At 44.8% G+C, this 20,004-nt stretch overlaps 2 protein-coding genes across 2 annotated transcripts in view; one reads left to right on the forward strand and one right to left on the reverse strand.

The window, feature by feature from the left end:
* Positions 1-3,548, forward strand: part of LOC122883986 (SLX4 interacting protein) — a 35,434-nt gene extending 31,886 nt beyond the window's left edge. Inside the window, exon 8 of the mRNA XM_044213232.1 lies at positions 1-3,548. Coding sequence (XP_044069167.1) covers positions 1-793 — 793 coding nt within the window. The 3' untranslated portion in view covers positions 794-3,548.
* jag1b (jagged canonical Notch ligand 1b) overlaps positions 2,441-20,004 on the reverse strand; it is a 27,454-nt gene continuing 9,890 nt past the window's right edge. The window contains exons 4-26 of the mRNA XM_044213227.1: positions 19,567-19,824; positions 19,004-19,064; positions 16,655-16,785; positions 16,439-16,558; positions 14,667-14,780; positions 14,462-14,575; positions 14,257-14,370; positions 13,747-13,793; positions 13,098-13,271; positions 12,533-12,683; positions 11,458-11,622; positions 11,209-11,322; positions 10,953-11,066; positions 10,675-10,788; positions 10,124-10,240; positions 9,331-9,358; positions 8,847-8,932; positions 8,142-8,255; positions 7,939-8,048; positions 6,034-6,273; positions 5,274-5,405; positions 4,869-5,010; positions 2,441-4,285 (exon numbers count right to left, since the gene is read on the reverse strand). Of these exons, the coding sequence (XP_044069162.1) occupies positions 3,810-4,285; positions 4,869-5,010; positions 5,274-5,405; positions 6,034-6,273; positions 7,939-8,048; positions 8,142-8,255; positions 8,847-8,932; positions 9,331-9,358; positions 10,124-10,240; positions 10,675-10,788; positions 10,953-11,066; positions 11,209-11,322; positions 11,458-11,622; positions 12,533-12,683; positions 13,098-13,271; positions 13,747-13,793; positions 14,257-14,370; positions 14,462-14,575; positions 14,667-14,780; positions 16,439-16,558; positions 16,655-16,785; positions 19,004-19,064; positions 19,567-19,824 (3,236 nt within the window). The 3' untranslated portion in view covers positions 2,441-3,809. The remainder of the gene's footprint in view (positions 4,286-4,868; positions 5,011-5,273; positions 5,406-6,033; positions 6,274-7,938; positions 8,049-8,141; positions 8,256-8,846; positions 8,933-9,330; positions 9,359-10,123; positions 10,241-10,674; positions 10,789-10,952; positions 11,067-11,208; positions 11,323-11,457; positions 11,623-12,532; positions 12,684-13,097; positions 13,272-13,746; positions 13,794-14,256; positions 14,371-14,461; positions 14,576-14,666; positions 14,781-16,438; positions 16,559-16,654; positions 16,786-19,003; positions 19,065-19,566; positions 19,825-20,004) is intronic.

Genomic DNA, 20,004 nt, shown 5'->3' on the forward strand with positions numbered 1-20,004 from the left:
AGCCAAACAAGCTAGTGTCCAGCGAGAGCTCTGTGGTTCCAGTATGGGAGGGCAGCAGATTGACCAGAGAGCCTGTCCCAAAACCCAAAGAAGGGAACTTCGAGCTGGAGAGTCCGATTTAAGCTCAAAAGAGACTACGTCCAGCTCTGGACAGAAGGCCCTCCCAGAGGCAGACCACAAAGTGCCTTGCCCCAGTGCCTTAAATGAGGCCATGGCTCAGATTGTGACTACTCAAAAGCAGGGCCTGACCCAGGAGCAGCAGATTGAGCATAGTCCTCCAGACAGCATCAACCCAAATGGAGCCTCAACATTTTTCTGCCAACATGAAATCAGTCAGGAGACGAGCAAGAGCAAGAGGTGCAAGCCGAGTGATGGAGGGGAAGACCCTCACTCACAGAGGGCCAAGAGGACGTGTCTTGGAAGACCTCCAGCCATAATGCAAACTCACTCCACTGAGTGCTCCACACAAACATCCAAGCATGACCTTCTTCCTCTGCCGCCCCTTCCTCCAGTAGAAGCCAAGGCAGAGTCCGAGGCTTTCCCAGTCTCCGAGTGCAAGAAAACCACACTGGAAGTAGAGCTGCTTACTCTAGGGAAACGGGCCCAGAGGCTCCCCCTCACAAGCAATAACACGGCACAGACAAACCAAAACAGGCTGGCCGCAAGTCTGAGGGGCCTATCTGTCAAGCCTGCATCCTCAGGCTCCTCTATTAGTTCCAGATCCACACTCGGAGAGGAGGGGAGTAAAAATGTGCCCAGAACCTCTAGATTACGACGACTGAAGAGGTCCTGAGGGGGAGAGACAAGCTACAGTAAAGATGCCTGACGCCACAGAGATAGAGATGATATTGTGTCAGGCTACATGTTTACCCCATGCAGTCTCCTCAGATGTCATGCATTTGAATATGTGTCACATTTTACTACAATATCCATTCTTTTCACATGTACCGTACACACACACACACACAAACACACAGATCAAATGCTGAACATATTATGGCAATTGATACATGAGCGTTTGAGTTACGCTTTGTCAAATACTTGAAACAGACTTTGCCTCCACCCATAAGTAGCAGTGGTCAAGAGAGGCTCGCAAATGAAAGTCAAAAACCTTTAATTGGAGTTTAGATTTGGTTTTGTGTTAAAGATTGGGGATTTCAGACAGGCAGGAGCCATGCAGTACGTCATGGCTTTCAGTCTGAAATACTGGCTCCTACGTGTCTGAAAACTGTCCAGTTTCCCCACTGAAGCTCTGGTGTGATTGATTGCTGTTTCCAGATTTATTTCATCACCTCATTCTCAAAAATGTATTTTTGTAGCTAGATTACATTCATGTACAATTTGCTCAATACTTAGTTGCTAAGCACCTAAAATGTATCTTTAAATTTGAGGGTATTATGCAGCTTTTATATTGAACTTGAACCAAATATGTGTGGGTGTATCAGCAATATTGAAATATTAGTGGTTTTATTTGGGAATAGCAGGATGTCTACAGTATCACAGGTTAAAACGTAGATGCTGTCGTCGTCCTAACACTCGTCAGGGCTGTTCATATCACTCAATTGGCCCTGACCCTGAGAGAGCATGGGGCAACTAGGGGCCAATAGTCACTCATACCCATGTAAAGCCCAAGATGTTCCACTTGATGACATAATGTTGCCTGAATACATTACTCCTGAGATATTTTTGTTTTACTGGAAATACATTTCATGATATAAATAAATTTGATTTTCCCAGGGAAAAAGAAATCTCTCTGAATCTTTGTGAAACTATGCAAATAGGGTGGTAATTTTCGGTAAGCAGCCGGCATGAAATAACACGTAGATTTCTGCACATTGTTTTCCTCACACGCAGTCCAGACAATTTGACAGTGAGAAAGTCTGTCCAACAACAGTGATGTTACTAATAAACCAGGGCTTCTCTGTTCCCATTCTCCATCAGTATTAACGGGTGTAACCTGAGATGAGTCACTAGCAGAAGCCAATTCTGTTCTTATCAAGACAGAGACAATATGGTGGATTGGTGAAACTGACTCTGCTGTTTTCTAATATGTTTGAGGTCATTCTCAAGAGGTGTTGATAATCCTTTTACTCCTTCTGCAGAGGAATAAGTCTTAAAACCAATTCAACTCTACAATGTAGACTTCTCAGGCCTGCTGAGAGGTTTGAAATGTTTTAGTTAAGCCTGCTACTTAAACCAGACTAACAAGGGCAACATTGTCTGAGGATCATGAGGAGCAAGGGTATTTTTGTCTCCAGGATTGACTTATACGAGGATGGCTTGCTACAACGTAATTAGCTGTAAACACATTTGGACAGAGACCTTACTCAAGTCTATGATGTCTCTCCAGCAGCAGTTCCCACGCCAGCTGCATGAGAAACCTTTCATATGCTCTGACATGTTTGGCTTGATGCATCACAGACTGACTCTTCACTCGCTCTCCAGAACAAAGACAACTTTAATTCTCTTTTCATACAAAATATTTAATAAATATGACTTTCAAAAATATATTGCCAGATCAACACATAATTCTCAAGTTCATAACACAAAGTCAAAAATAGGACAAAATGTTGCCATGATCTCAAAGGGTTAACAAATGAGATAAAACATGTTTGTCTTTAAGAGCCTCATTTTTAAAAAGAAACAAATGTGCGCAGAAACAAAGCAGAGTCTTGCCGAGCAAGGCAGTGTATTTCATCTGATTCTACAGTGTTCCCATTGCCCCCCTACTGTTCAAGTACTCACGGTCTAGCTTATGATATTATGCTGACTAAAGCAGATGGGAATTCTGGCGTGTCATACTGATGTGACTTGGTGGATTTTGACAGCCTTTGAAATGTGTCAATGGGTTAAACTGAAGCTGCTGAAGGATTTTTGTTCCCTTAAGTATTAATCCATTAGCGGCAAGCAATATGTCTGCCACAATGTCCGTCCCTCGCAGCAGCCGTGATCTTTTGTTGTCCTAACCTCACTTGCCTTCAATCAAGGTCCTGGCAACAAATAATGAAATGTCAAATGTGTGGAAAAACAACTAACAAGTGCCCATCCTTTGTCTTCTTTGAAATTTGGCTTTTATAGAATGCGTTGAAAAAAGTCATTGAAAGAAATGGTAGGCTTCCACAGCTATCAAAACCTTCAAACTAGACAGAACATATAAATAAAAAGGAATGATATCTTAAGGCTCTTGATTATTAAGTTAATAAATCAAATATACACAATGATTAATAAAAAAATTTACATATCTACATGTTCTAAATTGACATAAATTCTTCATATTGGCAGCAACTGCTGACATTGAACCCTTCCCTCCCCTCCCTACCCCCAAAATAAAAATAAATAATAAAGTTGATCTTTTTTCTCATTTGACAGTTGCTGAAGTCTAAAGCTGAAAAGGCACTTTCTCCAAACAGAACTAGAAAGAATTCAAACACATACTAAAAATAATTAGCTCTAGTGTTGAACACGTCGGGTATTTTTAGTCATTGTACAACAATTACACCAGGAGCCCCTTCCATGTGTCCACTAAATTTAAAAAAAGAAAAATGAAATGCAGAGGAGGACACTTTTGCAACTAGTTCTACAGTGAAATGTATACCAGTGCCTTGTGTTTCCAGCCAACCAAAGCAACTGTCACTGCCAGTGTAAGCCAGCTTGTCAAAACTTAAATTAACACGGGGAATATCTGAAAATACTGTGGGGTCACGACTGACACGACAGTTTACTAACTACACATGCCAAAGCTCCCCCGTTTCACCCACCACCGGGGTGTGAAGGCATAAGGCTTGGTTGCACAGCAACACAGCTGTCTGCTATACAATGTAGTCCATCCTGTTTATGCTGTTTGCTGTCTCCAAGTCTCTGTTGTCCTGTTTATTAGTCCAATTAGGATTTTTGGATGTGGAGTTGGGATTGGAGATGGGCGTCTTCTCGTCCCTCTCCACCAGTGTGTATGCTGGCTGTTTGGCAAAGCGGCCCTTCTGTAAGTGCCTCTCCTTGTCATCCTCATCCCCCTCAGGATGATTTGTCCTTATTTTGGCAATGATGGAGTTCTTGTTTTCGTAGTCTTTGATGGCCACCGTGAGGCCCACATGCTTCTCTATAGGGTTCTTGATCTGGTTTAGCTGCTCCCGCACGTTGTTGGTCGTGTTGTCCTCGGAGCCGGCGGCTGGCGTCCCGTTGTGGTTGCTCTGTTTCCGCCGGCGACGCATGCACCACAGCAAAATGGAGACCAGCACGAGGACCCAGATGACGATGAAGATGGAGCTGAGGAGGGGCACTAGGTAGTCTGAGGGATGAAAAGAAGACAATCACAGGTCAAAGAGATGCCACAAAGGTAAAAAATAATTAAGTCCCAGTATACAATACACAAAAGGTTTTATTATACTACTACTAATCGTTAGCATGCCTTTACCAATGCAACCTGACCTCTGAGCCCTGAACAGGGGAGGAGGCTGCTTGTATTTGGCTGTGGCAGCAGTTTGCTGTCACTGTGTTGATGAATGGTGGACACATGCATGAGTCTCACTGATCACAGCACTAGCCAATCTAAAGCTACGTAGCCAAGCAGTTCTGCTCTTTCCATTGAAATCCTGGCTAGATTCTTTTTAAGCTCCATTACAACTGTCATGAGATGGCAGACCTGGGCGGCCCGAGTTATGTGGGAGGACTAGGAATTATTTCTCACACATGCACGTTTTCCTTTGGTGCTCAGCCTTGCTGTCATTCAGGGCTTGGCTCTCTCTCATCTGATCTTTCTGGCCAAAAAAATAAATAAAAAAATTCCTCCCACCTACACCTAGACATGTAAGTGTGTGTGCAAGTCTGGAAAATTTCACAGGCAACAACCAGTGTTTGGAGGTGGTTCATACCAGTTTTGCTGGGGCTTGGCACGCGCACCTCTGCGATGGCGGTGATGATGGTGTTGTTCCCATTGCGTTTGCTAACCAGGTCAATTATCCTGTCTGTGATCTCTTTAATGGGGCTCCGGTCCAAGCGATGGTCCTCAGTAGACTAGAAGTGACAAGAAGAAACTGAGGTTTGAAATCTGTTGGTTTAAGATTTAAGTTCTATCATGTCTGACATTGATCGTGCTTACTTGCTGTCAACTGATGACACAAAACAACCAAACCTAAATTCCACATATCCCATTAGCATGTCTTAATGCTGCTAAGAATGCATGCTGCAGGCTATAAATCAAAGAGGATTTCTTTTGAGTATGCATTATTAGAGGCAGACAAACATATGGCAGACTGGGAGTGTGAGGAGGTACTTACGATGCAGACGTGGATCTCGTTGCTGGCTGAGAATGAGGGGTCACAGGTTATGGACACAGAATGCTCCAAGGAGAAATTCTTCACTATGTACAAGCGCCTCAGCTGCTTACACACATCCTCCACAGTCAAGCTCTGGACACGAAGAAGAAATGAAGCAAATGTTAACGCACATGGAAAAACAGAGGGCAATCAAGAAGAAAAAGGAAGAGCTAGGCCTCCATTTTGGCAGTAGGTTCAACATGCTATCTGGTTGGGATCCACCTCATTTAGATTAAAAGACCACAGGCTCATATGCTTGTCACTATCTGCTGTCATGCTTGTTAGGCAACTGGCGAGTGATGATCCTATGTGGTGACAGAGTCGCCAGTGGTCCTGTTTAGCTCAAATCCATATGATCCTGAAATTAATCTTGCAGTGCGGTCAGGTTAAGAGGGGACTGGCATGAGTCGCAAAGTTGTGAATGCCTGATTCTCAGGAACACCAAACTTGGATGCAGTCAACAAAAAACAGGGAGAGAAGAGAGAAATATCCCCACATTTTTTCTTCCTGGAACACATTTAAATACATGACTGAATTGTTCAGGAGTCTTAGACTAGAAATCCTTTTGCCCAGGAGGGATGGTTGAGCACTTCTGAAAACCTGAGTCTTTCACAGTTTGCTGCTCCCATTCATTTAAGAGTGACGGTGAAAGAGAGGCATGAAAAATGACCCCAAAACCCTTTAATTCAATCTCTCCCTCCCTGGTGCCTAGGTAACTCACTCGAGGCATGGTCTCCTTGTTGAAGGTGAAGGTGATGTTGGCGCAGCTGTTGTCCTGGTAACTTGAGCTGGGGTGGCATTTGGTGGGAGGCGGGGGAGGGTTGGAGCGCCAGCACTCTCCGAGGCTGAGGCAGGGCTTCACAAAGCAGTGGCCCTCCCTGATGGGGATGCAGCTCTGGCCTGAAGGACACCCGCCTCGACCTTTGGCTCCCAGGTGGCATGACGTAGGGCCACACCACATCTGGAGAGCAAAACATGACAGGGGAAACAGTGTTGAGATAATATCAAAAACTTTTTGTTAAATTAAACAAATATGAACAGGACTACGGCTGATGGTCGGATGGGTTGCCATGGCATTTGTTACAGACAATCATGTCCCCATCACGATGAAATGTAAAAAATTTCACTTTGTCCAAATTTCACTTAATGACTAAATAACCTGCAAAACTAATGGCATTCCCATTAGCCTCAGCTGTACTTTTTGTTTAGTGCTAATCAGCAAATGTTAGCATGCTAACACGCATAAACATGGAAAACCTGCGAAACATCAGCATGTTAGCAATGTCATTGGAAGCACATTAGCATGCGGACGTTAGCATTTAGCTCAAAGCGCCACTGTGCCCAAGTACAGCCTATAGAGCTGCTAGCGTGGCTGTAGACTCTTAGTCTTGTTCATGATTAATTGATTGTGTCCATAGCACAGGATATTAAAAGTAATGATTTTAGCCCCAAATGCATGGTTTGTTTGCCCACAAGATAAATCATAATGACTTTATAGCGATCTCCTGACTAGTGCCACCAACAGGTCAAATTCAATTTATCCTATACTTTGGTTTATGAAGAAATACCTGCAAAATTAACATGCTAAAATGCTAAACTAAGATGGTGAACATGGTAAACATACCTGCTAAACATCAGCATGTTAACATTGTGTTTGCGAGCATGTTAGCACACTAATGTTAGAATATAGCTCAAAGCAACCACCCAAGAACTTAGCCTACATAAAGTAGTCTAAAACTGGCAACATTTTTATTTAAAATCAGAAACGAACTGATCAAAGAATAAGTAAAAAAGATTATGAATTTGTCCAGACATTTGATGCCAGATTTTGGCATTTGACAGGTAATACTTTTATGGTACCGACTGAAATGTGTCTGTAGCACTGAACACCAGAGACTCAATACCCAGCCCTAAACAGGACTGTAAACAGATGGAATCACTGGCACCAGTTTCCCCCAGTCAAGGATAATAGTGGCTCTGTAAAGATTCCTTTCTCTCCCTTGCATGTCAAGGGATATGCTTCTGTAATCCACATGAAACACATGAGCTACTGTAAGCAAAAGTACGGTAAAACCCACATATAATTGTGTTCCCATATCAGAGTATGTTTAACATGGTAGCCTGTACTTTACAGCCCTAGATCATTTTCACCCCATGATGCATTTTCTTACGGAGGGGAGCAGTATCAGTGAGGCACCATTGTTCATCTGGTGCACGATAATGAATGAAGCACTACTTCAGGCCTCTGCTGTATATCACCCAGTGTGACTTTGGGAGATTCTTAACTGGCACCAGACACCTTTTTCTAACAGTGCCATTGTTTTTCTTTTCAAAAACAGACTGCATCCTCTCTCTATAGAATTTGAGACTCCCAAGCCAACTCCACCCTGTGGAGTGTTGTTGTGGCCCGACATGGCCCTACCTGGGATCTCTGAAGATAGTAGTCTTCCACCACCCACGCATCCTTTTAGTCTATAACTATTTATTGCATGGTTATTCTCCACAGCCTTTCTCCCATTAATAAACAATGACATCATGTGCTTCACAGAGGTACAAAGCCATCATAAATACTTTCACATCACTTCTACATTTAGTGGATAGGCAGAGTTAGTATGTTTGGACATACCTTTGTGCACACAACCTTCCCATTGGAACAGTGGCAAGTGTTGCAATCCTCCTCCCATTTGACTCCATCAGGGGTCATGTGTCCATTAACAGAGCAAGGTTTTCTTGTCACTGTGTTAAATACAATCACAGTATTAGAAATATACCAGAGAAGGTGTGTTTGATATGTGGATTTGTCCTTTATCATCTAGTGAAGACTTATACCTTCTTGACAGTGGGGTCCAGTCCTGTCTGTTGGACACAGGCAGCGATATCCATTGATCTCATCCACACAGGTGGAGCCAAAGGCACACAGAGAGGACTGGCACTCATTAATATCTGTCACAGAGAAGAAGAGTGAGAGGTAAGAAATGGCCCCCTTTTGGAATAAAGAGCACAGCCAGACAGAAGACAAATATTGGCAGCAGTCAGCACAAAAATCTAATTCCTAGGCTAAATTCACTGAGGTCATGTGTCATTTGAACAGTACATACACATAAGTTAATAAAAAACAAGCAAACATGCTTTAAATCAACCCAGGACATTTTGCCCCATGCAGCTTTATTAAAGGCTGCATCATTAGCAGGTATGCAGAAGCTAAAGGCTGGACTTAACAGAACAAAGGGTTTGCAATGGGAAAGAATGTGGCCATCTGAAAGCCTTTAAGAGGGAAAACAATCTGTGTAATCAGTGTCAGAGAGCATGGCTGATTAGCTGTTGGCCTGCTAAGCCGGTTTTCCCCCGGGGACAGCAGCAGGGCCCGGTGGAGTGACACCGAAATGGCTAGGCCTGGCCTGCAGCCCAATGCACAGATAATTGGCTGGCTAAACCTTCCATTTGGAGTGACTGATGGTCCGGCGGCCCGGGCCCGCTCTAACTTACAGCTCAAACAGGGATCAGGGAGGAGTGGGAGGCAGAGTTAATACTCACTGATCCGACAGTCTGGACCAGCGAAGCCTGGGGCGCACTCGCATCGGTACCAGTTATCCCCGTCGACGCAGGTTCCACTGTTGTAGCTGCAGAGGGAAAAAAAAGGGGGGGGAATGAGACTTCAGTTTGTATCTCAGGATACAGTCTTCTTTAACAGACTGACATCTATCCACATTTCAGGCTGGAATTTTCTCACCAGTCAACATATAATAATAATTTCTTAAAAGGCAATTAAAGCAATCAGACTTGTTCTTTTTATTGGACAAGTGTGCATGGGTTTGGGAGTGAGCTAACTAAGAGTTTTGCCTGTTGGAGTTCACAAAAGAGGGTTAGCTGATTGCATCCCAGGAATGACAGGGATGGGTGTATGCCTCATTCTCAGCAGAGAGAAGGCGAGAGAGAAAGCCTGCAGGTGAGAAACTACGATACAGGAGGAGCACCCTGTTTACATCTGTCAAAATCTACAGGAAATGTTTCCACTTACCATGGGTGGGGACTGCAGTCGTTGGTATCTGAAAGACAAAATAATAGAGAAAGGGAGGGCGAGAGAGAAACATAAAGTAGTGAGTGTGTTGTTTTTTTTCCCCTTTCTCTCATGTTTGAATGATTAGTGCACATGACAGCAAAGAGCACGTCTGAGCTTGCGTGTGCAGAGGCGTGTTGGGCTGGTCAGGCCTGGACTCCGCACCGCCTGATTACTCTGCCTTACTAACCACACAGAGCAAACAATCGAGTCGACTCTCACCCTCCAAAAAAATAAAAATAAAAATAATAATAAAAAAAAAGAGTAAAGTTCCATCTTCGCCCCCACCACCGCCGCCACCTCCGCACCCAGATTCCCACCCCGGCTGTTTCTCCCTCCCTTACAAAAGCCGAGGAATTTATGTTTTGGAGTACATGTGTACAGGGAAGCCAGGGAAATGGAGGAGGGCTGTACAACAAGCCAACATGTCACTGTTTGAATGCAACGAGAGAGGGGTGTGTGTAGGAAGAATGGGTGGGGGGGTGGGACATCTGTCTCCACTTTCCTGAGCCCCTTTCTCCCTCCTCCTTCTCCTCTCATGGCTGGCAGCAGCCAGGGAGAGAGGAAAGATATTTATTTATTTAAAAAATAAAAATAAATAAAAAAGGTACAGATCAAGAGGGGATGGGAGAGTCAGATTTAATCAGATGCAGGACTTCACATCTGCACTAGGTAGCAAGAGGTTTATCATCATTTAATAGCAATAACTGTCCACCTTTATCCCATCCACTATTCCCCTTTAAACAGCACTTACTCTGGGTGCATGTGGGTCCCTCCCAGCCTTCCTTGCAGACGCAGGTAAATGACTCCCCAGTCACCACACAGGTACCTCCATTCTCACACGGGTTTGGAAGACAACTTGAGTTTTTGGCTGAGAGAGACATAGAAAAAAGTTGTTTTGTCAGTGAGTCCCCCCCACCAACTTTAAGAAGGATTATCAGTAAAATCAGCACTCATAAACCTTAAACAGTCACAGGAGACTGCTGTTGGTTTTGCTTTTTTCGGTCAGGTTTCCGTTTTCTCTGAGGGAATCTGCATTCCACGACTTTGAAGTGTATTGTCAGTGCAATCAGGGATTTTAAGCGGATATCTGTCAGCACTCACAGGAGAGGGAGAAATGGGAAAGAATGGAGATGGGAAGGGAGGGAGCGTTGACAGAGTGAAGGGATAAAAACTGTTTGTGGACCTTGCAGATCTGACATATCTGATTAATATCGGAGACAAGACGGAGCTCTCCCACAAAGCAATCTTCTGTGTGTGTAAATATGAAACATTAAACCAGACCGCTGTGACTGTGTGACTCACCTATGTTACATGTCGTACCCTCCCATCCTGGGGAACAATTGCACTGGAACGTGTCGCCCTCGTCGTGGCAGGTGCCTCCGTTGTTGCATGTGGCTTCATCGCACTGACTTTCGCCTGGAGGGAGCATTTAAAATCTTAGGTTGCTTAAGCTGAGTCTGAATAAACGCACACACAACATGTATAGAAGATTGTGTAATTATATACAGCCATAAGCACATACCATGAGCCTGCAGAGACAGACTACACGGGTGTGGAAATTTTTTTTAAAAAGGGCTTACGGGAGTGGCACGTCTTTCCCTTCCAGCCATTCTTGCACTCGCAGAAGAAATCAGTCACCAGGTCTCGACATGTCCCTCCATTATGACAGGGGTTGGTGCTGCAGTCATCGATGTCTGGTGGAGGTAATTGGACAGGAGTGCGATTTATGTCAAACACATCATCAAACAGACTTTTTATGTTGAAGCATGGATTGAACAGTCCCGTGAGGGAGGTGTGGGTTTGTTTTGAGGTGCTTTGACAAGCAGTCCTACTCACTGATCTCGCAGTGGTCGCCCTCCCAACCATCGCCGCAGATGCACTGGTACACGCTGACTTTGTCGATGCAGGTGCCTCCATTGCGGCATGGGTTGCTCTCGCAGTCATTGATGTCTGAAATTTTAAAAATCAAATGAAAGACAAGAAAAATGTGAGCTTGAGAATGTTTTTTTCCAGAGGCCAATCTGATATATGATGATTAGTTGTGCCTTGTATTCTGTATTGTGTGTATGTCATATCTGGTCTTACTCTCGTGGCAGTAGGTGCCTCTGAAGCCCTCCTGGCACTCGCAGCTGAACTGGCCCCCAGCCTGGCTCCGGCAGCGGCCATGAGGTCCACACACATTTGACGAAATGTAGCGCTCTCCTCCCGGCGTGCTGTTGGACGCCACAGCGACTGTGCAGCTGTCAATCACTGTGGAGAGGGGAGACAGACAGTTAAACAACCGATGAAGCCTGTTTAAACAAACGCTCGTTCCAAATCATAAAATACGGTTTGTGACAGTGTGAAGTGATGAGGAGGGATGGGAATTTAGTTTATCAACGTTTAGTCTGACAAATGACAGAGAGCGAGTGAGCAAGAGAGAGGAATAGACTAAGACCCACAGGCCTTTACAGATAATAATGCAAACAAGTTGGTTAAAAATTCCCATCCGCTGAAAAAAACAGTATCATAAAAAATTGAATGATAAAAGAAACAGCGATAAGCTGTTATGCTTTCATAAGCAATTCAGAGTGATCTTTTTCACTCTGCACTGAAATCCCTTCCTTTCCCCCTGTCTGATCAGGTTAGGAGAGCGGGGTGAATTTGCTCCCCTGTAATCACTTAATTCTTGCCAAGAGCAGAGAGAATCTCATCGCCTGGTATCTGACTCCGTGGTTGGTCCACTCACTCAATTTTACACACACACACACACACACACGGGGGAAGAAGAGGTAGTCCACCGAGTCATTACCAAGAACACACACAGTGCTATCAGCCTTTTGCCAGATTTTCAAGGAACTCAGAGGAGGGGAGAATCACTGGAAAAGCTTTGCTGAGGAGATGGAGGGGGGGCATTCATCAAGGGAGCTGCATGAAAAAAATAAAATAAAAAAAAAAACTACAAAAAATACTGCTCACCTTGGCCAAGAAACACTGCACGAAACTAAAATATAGGTATTGCCCTCATGGGAAAAATGTGGGCAAAGTGTTCAGGCAAATGGTGAAGACCTGGCCTTATTCAGCATTTTACTACAACACACTATGCAGATCACCTTACAGAAATGTTCTGGAAAAAGACAAAGAGCGAAAAGCTTGTGGTTATTGCAGGCAGGAGACATACCTTTACATGTGGTGGTGCGACAGTGGTCTTTGAGATGAGAGCAGTTTTTGCCCTCATAGTCCTCCGGGCAAGCGCAATAGTAGTCTGTGGCCAGGTTAAAGCAGGGTGCTCCGTTCTGACACGGGTTGGGAGAGCAGTAATCGATATCCAGCTAGGGCAGAAAGGTATTGAATAGAGAACGGTGAACCTGATAGCTGACATAGTTTCTGCTACACTAAACAGAGCAAAACCCACAGCATCCTCCCTGCAGGCTGTGCCAGGAAACAACACACGCACAGCACTTGGAGGAAGGGGAAAAACAAGGCAGAGACATAGGAGCCGTCCTCTGAGTCTGGGCTTCAGCACTGAGGAATGTATCCCGCTGTAGCCAGGAACAGCTTCAACAAAGCACTCCCTTTTAAAAAGGAGTACTGTGGAACAACAGCCATTTAAGAGGGTGGGGCAGGAAAACTTTACAACGAACCCAAAGATACAGCAATACTGGCAGAAAGAGGGCTTGGGGGGCTTAACATGCTAGCTAGATACATGCATATGCACGTAATTGTGTTTGAGAGTCGTGTCTCACCTGGCAGAGATTTCCTGAAAAGCCAGCCAGACATAGGCACTGGAAGCCATTTACTTCGTCCTGACAGCGTCCGCCGTTCAGGCACGGTGAGCTCGCACACTCGTCAATGTCCCTCTCACAATGCTCGCCGGCGAAGCCAGGGGGGCACATGCAACGATAGCCATTTACCAAGTCCTGACAGAGAGAAACCAGGGTTAACCTCATGCAGCCACAAATTTGATCAACCGCTTTGACAGGGTGGGGTCCAAACAATAACTGTCAAACCAGAGAACAGAATGAAGAGCGAGTGGGGGGGGTGCGACAAGTTTGGAGGAACATTATCACAGCTACGCAATTATTTCAACACATTTTCCTGGCACGGGCTCAACACAATAATGTTTATGGTAATTCAATCTAGTGTGGTCAAGAAACTTGTGTGTCCCTCCCTTAGAAACCCCTCTGAACCCACTCCCCTCAGATTTGATTTCAGAGAGGAATTCCACAGCAATTCCACTGTTGGTTTGGAGAGAACTGTTTACAACAGCTATTTATATAACCTCTGTAAATGTCTCGGGTTTCGACAAAAAGACACAATAAAACAAACAAACAAGCTGGCAAACAAAGCAGCGATACCAGATCGAGCTATATGATTTTTTTACTCAACACGTACCTTGCAAGTTCCCCCATTCTGGCACTGGTCCTTGCAGTCGTTTATATCTGCACGGGAAAACAAATCTGAGGATTAATTCTGAACAGCTTGACTAAATAGTCTCTCTTTGAAAACAAGTCTGTGCTTAATGTTTCCCATGCTAGGGGCCTTTAAAAACATTGTCAGAGCTAGAGAGCGCTCTGCAAGAGTTGGATAACGTGGCTGCAGAATCAGTGCAACACAGAGTATTGAGCAATCCTGTCTGCTGCCAAGTGAATCTAGTCCTGGGATTGTTTTGAGCCACCTCTAATCACCACAGCCTTGGCCACACACAGGGCTAATAACGATACAGCAGATTAATTTACACTGCAGGAAAAGGCTGCACTTGTCCAACTGTTTGCTTTACGCCTTCATGTTAAAGCTTCAATTCAGCCTGTACTGAATGAATAGAAATAAATACATAAATAAAAAGGAGGCAGGAGCTGGACAGGTGTCCTGTTCCACAGCTGCAGCTGACAGCCTTCAACTCACTGATGTCGCAGTTCTGCCCCGTCCAACCAGGCACGCACTCGCAGAAGTATCCACCAATCAGGTTGCGGCATGAGTTGGCATTGACACAAGGCTTGCTGTCGCATTCGTTGGCATCTAGAGAGGGAGAGAAGGGGTTAGTGGCATTTGCATGTGCAGTTGACAGGCGTAAAGTGGTGGAAAGAGGAAAAGAGGCTGGGTGGCGCACCTATCAGACATGTCTTCCCTGTCCACTGTGAAGGACAGTGACACTTATAACCGTTAACCAGATCCTGGCAGGTACCCCCGTGATTACAGGGGTTTGGAAAGCAGTCGTCAACATCTAGGTAGAAGAAGTCAATTCTGGTTATTCAACATGATATTATCTATGAGGGTACTGACATTCAATGGGTGCAGGTTGAGTGAATTCTTACTGATAGTGCAGGAGGGGCCGCTCCAGCCTGGCGCACACTGACATTCGTAGCCTTGACTGGTTTCTGAACAGCCCCCTCCATTAGAGCATGGATTGGACAGACAGGCATGTTCCGCTAGAAAGAGAAAAAACATTTCTAAAAACAGGTCACACACACCCTTGTGAGTCATTTTAAAAAGAGGAAAAATCCACCCTTGGATACTCCTTTTGTCAATTTATGACACTCATTTTGTGAGTAATTCTTAACCATAAAATGTACCCTATGTTGGATGAACTTTACCCTTTTTGGCTGATAAGCTGATTTTTAGATTGATGCTTGTCTGCTATTGTAGCTGCCATGAAAATATTTCACTGTGACATCATGTGGTCTATATTTGCCCTATTGTTCACAAGAAAACAAATCAGATGCAAAAATGCATTTCAGCTTCTGACTCTCATCCCTGGAACACCTCCCTCCTCTGCCTGGGACCTCTGTCAGCAGAACACACCCAGGGGTTGACTCCTTCCCTCACCCATCGCCTACGCCTCCTCCTCCTCCCCTGCCCCAAAAGCCCGCTCAAAATCCCCCCATCTCACTCTCATTACCCGCCTGGTAGACCACACTACCAGGAAATCATCTTTCATGCTAAGTTGACCTGACCAACGCACCGTGACTTCCCTCTGACTCCCCGCCATTCTTCTTCTGAGAGGCGGCACAAGATGAGAGACTGGCAGGAGGGCAAGCGGGAGAGGGGGAGCCTCTGCCCTGTAGTTTCTCCTTTATGGACGAGTTAAGGATGAGTGGGTCCCAAATGAATGATTCACTCTGGGAATAACTAGGCGGTTGGAGGTGATCAGTGGGCGGCTCTTGGTATGCTGTGGGGAGGAGGGAGGGGAGAGGATGCAGCGCTGCACCCAGGGGGCTCTGTGTTACAATAGCCTGACGTATCCCCTGGTCTGAGGGCCTCCTGTTACGAAGGGCACGGTTTCCTGACATCTCTGCAGTTAAGCTGTCAGCACCCCGCGAGGCTCAGATTTAATGAGGAAAAAAACCATCATCTCCATGGTAAGTGTTCGCAGCAGCTGAACCTTAGCACCACACCCATCTGTCTCGAGTGCCCGAGGAGCGAAGGGACAACCGGCCCCTGAAGATCAAACCAGTGGATTACCTGACTTTGGGGCCACTCACACTGGAGTGGAAACAGATTATTGCAGAGTTACCACCTCCTCTGATTACAAACTCAAGGCACCTCTGACCTTTTGTCTGTAAGCTCTGCAAGCCCAGAACCTTCCCACTTATTATAACTCCAAGCATGAGTTTGAGACCCCACAAGATTAAATATTTTATTTGAATTCCAGGTAGATTGTCTTATAGATAAAAATAAATACATAAATCTGGGAATCTTGGAGCTGCTTTGCTCTATTTTGTTTGCCAAAAATAAGATTTAGCCCAAACAACAATTTAAGTAGCCTTAAAGGCTACTTTCGAGAGTCAGAATAAACAAAGAATGGTCAAAATCTAAGCAGCAGAGGACAAGATATTCTGACTTTTAGTGCCTCTTATGAGTCAACCTCTAAAAAAACTGGCTCCCATAACGCAACTTATGAGCTCCCTACAGAGCTACAGGAGACATCAAACAACTGTTGGCACAGGCTGAGTAGTACTCACGATGAGTAAACTGAACTTCTTCTGTGAAATCGTTGGAGTGCCCTTTAAAGCTTGCTAGCCATGACTATGACTTAGCAGGAAAAAGACAGCTCAAAGTTATCTTCCATAAGATCAGTGACACTCACCTCTCTCACAGTTGGCACCAGAGTAGCCCTCAGCGCATGTACACTGGTACTTGTCAGGTCCTGTGTTGATGCATGTCCCTCCATTCAGGCATGGCTGGTGAGTGCCACAGTAGTTCAGATCTGGGAAAGGAGTGTTTCACACAGCTTTAGTTTGTTTTGAAATAACACAGGCCGCTCCTACAGAGAAAGCAACTGAAATTAGTGAAGGGAATTAACCTTTATCGCAAAGATGGCCGCCCCAGTTGGTGTCGCACAGGCACTGCCAGGGCTCTACACAGGTGCCATGTACACAGCCAGGGTGGGGGATGCACTTGTCACAGTACTGGCCCTGCCAGCCATACAGACACCTGCAAAACACACAGAGAGCCATGCTGTCAGCCTCAGAAGTGGGATTTAAAATAAATATTAGCCTAAATACACACACACGCCACATTGACATATACAGAACATTCAGGCAAATTCACAGCGAGGTCAGATAATCCTTGTGGTATCTGAAAATGCTAATATCTTAATCTTCTGTTTATTCCAAATTCCTTCACAAGCAATACAGCGATAATCTGAATTTAATGAACTACACATTAGCATATACAGCATGGAGCTGCACAAATGAAATAAACAAAGAGGCAGTATTCTTGCCCTCACAACTGGGCTGCGTCTTAAAAGACCACAAATGAATCTTAAGTAGCAGGGTGTTTATGCAACAGCTTTTAAACAATACTTGGGGACAGGGAAAGAGTATTTAGCATTTTACCAAACAGAAAAAAACAAAACAGTAAATTACAGTTCCAATGGGACCTTTAGCACAGCTAACATTAGCATGCGGCCAGACCCTCCCTTTAACAACACCGTGCCTGTGGCTTGGCAGTACGACATCCTTGCAGAGAGGAGTGTTCAGCACTCTCTCGACTGTTACACTGCTGCTGCTCATCCTGGTTCCCATGAGTCAGGCTTGTGCCCCAAGGCTGAGGAGGGGAACACAGCATGCTGACCACTGAAATGTCCAGGTCCGTAATTACACTGATAATGCTGCCCTTTTCTTCCTAGGCTCCATAATTAAGATGGCAATCCAGCCTGACTGATAAGTCCGCTCTTTAAAAGGTGGCGATACAGCTGCTGCTATGGAGCCTAGTGACAGGAAATACACTGTCCCTCGGGGGGAGCGGCGCGCTGATTAGCTGCAAGAAACAGACAGACTGTAAAAATAAACGCGGTGGTTAAGTAAACCTCAGTCTGTGATTAAAGAAGCTATTCTTAAAAGTGTGCTAATCCTCTCCATGAGAAGCGGAGCAGGATTCCCCAGCAGGTTCCCAAATCATTTACAGTTATTACACAGCCAAATTACTGGGGAATGTGACATTACATTGTGCAGCACTGCTGATGCACATAAAGATTTTAATCCTCAACATGAAAACAGACCTCTTTCAAGAATCTGTATGTTGTGTATGTTGTTAATGCCTTTCAAACCAGTTTTCTACTGTGGCAATTTTGGTCCACAGGTGCACTGTTATTAGTAACAATGAAAGCTGAGGGTATCATTAAAAATCCAGGCTAAAAAGAAAATCCCATGGAGCGTCATTAGCTGTGGCTCTGCTGACATAAAGTTAGTGACAAGGAGGCTGCCCTAGCCCGCAGCCAATGTTGCTATGTACTGCTGTTGTTTAACACTGTGCAACAGCCCAACGATGGGAAATTACTCACTGACTACAGTAGTAGAGCTTGCTTGGAGAGTTTGTTGGCAGAGTGCATATAAAACGAGTTAAACCCAGAGCTTTAAATATAGCCACACCTGTGCAGAGACTAAAGCAATTCAACCTCTTGTTCTGCCAGTGGCCACACAAGCACTTACAAGAAACCTGATGATGTCAAAAGCTTGGGAAAAACAACAAAGCTTCGCCAGAAAATGAACAAACATGATCGTCCCTGTGCTTGATTTGTAGCCAAATCAGACAACTAAGAAAGCAACCAATGCCTGAGCTGTGGGAAGAGTCGGGCAGTGCAGGGCCTCCTCCAGGATGAGATACAACTGTTACTGCACACAATGCCCCAGCTCTGATATCCATCTGCGCCTGGCTTTTCCTCTGGCTATGTGCATAAACAGCATTAGGAAGCCATTAGCTACACAAACAATACACTTTAAGGCTCATCCGAATGTTACACGCGATTTGACCGATAGCACTTGCCTCATTACAGGGGAAACACATATGCTACATTTCCAACATGGAGTCTTGGCAGTTGAGCCTTTCCTTTTCTCAGACTGGCAGCTCGGGTCCAAAGCTCCACAAGAGATTTGCAGCTCAGCCAGCATCTCTGCTGAAACCCGGGTACTGATAGTCTCTTGGCCAGAAAACCAGGCACGTACAGGGAAAGATCCATGGCATGACAGAACTGGTGCATGGACACAATCCCTACATATCTGAATGATCCACACCACAGGCTTTTGGCACCAGCCTCCATAATAAGTAAAGGCACTTGAACAAACCATGTTTGACATTTTACAGAGTAAAAATGCAGTAAAATCATTGATAACAGACTAATAAATCATACAGAGCAACTTAGGTCACTTACTTGCATCCTCCTGGCTCCTTACATGATCCATGTTCAGTGCTGCAGCCTTGTCGACATATAGCTAGAAGAGGAAGAAGAATAATCACTGCCTGGTAACTAGATTCAAACTTAGCTCCATATTTTAGCACATTTTAATTATAGCAGTAAATGATACAATTACTACTCCCCATGACATTTCAGCCTGTGAGAATAAACACTGCTGTCGACAACCAAGTTTGCCCTGACATAGAACACAGTAAAATACTCAACAAGAAATTGACAACTGCCCAGGCTGATTTCCTGGTTTATTCTTGGTCATACAGGCAATGAAAAGCTTTATTTGAATGGAAGAGATAAGAGGAAAAATGTGAGAGTTCAGAAACAAAGTCCTCCATTCAATGCAAACCATGCGACAGACAGTGTATCAGCATGAATCACAGATTACAGTCTGGCTGCTAGTTTTAGAAGACTCATTCATAGTCACAAATACTAATCCCACTGTCTAGAGCTGCTGTCTTGATCAGTATTTCCATTTTGAAGTGTTGTCACCCATCACTACATGCTGCCGTTTCAGCAGGGCTTACCTGTGTTGCAGTCAGGTCCGGACCAGCCTTCCAGACAGGTCTTGTTTCCATTGTAGTCGCATGTGTAATGCCCGAAGAACTCATCCCTGGGCCGACAAAACTTGTTGCAGCCGAAGCCGTAGTAGTGCTCGTCACAGCTGACCCGGATCTGGTACTCAAACTGGGCCACAGGGCCGTTGTGAGTCAGTTTCTGCCAATGCGGGCTGGGGTTGATCATGCCGGAATGAGATGCTTTCTCTATCAACTTCCCATCTGCACCTAAAACACGAATTTTGATGCCATCAACATTGACTTCGAAATTCTTGTTAAAAAATTAAATTTTTTCCTAAACTATGTTAGTGTTCATCAAATGTTTGAGTCAGGGAGATAGTAGTGGAATGCAGCATCCTACATTATGCAATTGGGGGTTGCAATGTTCTCCATGATCATATGGTAGGA

This window comes from Siniperca chuatsi, linkage group LG11 (genome assembly GCF_020085105.1).
Source record: "Siniperca chuatsi isolate FFG_IHB_CAS linkage group LG11, ASM2008510v1, whole genome shotgun sequence".
Lineage (NCBI taxonomy): Eukaryota > Metazoa > Chordata > Actinopteri > Centrarchiformes > Sinipercidae > Siniperca > Siniperca chuatsi.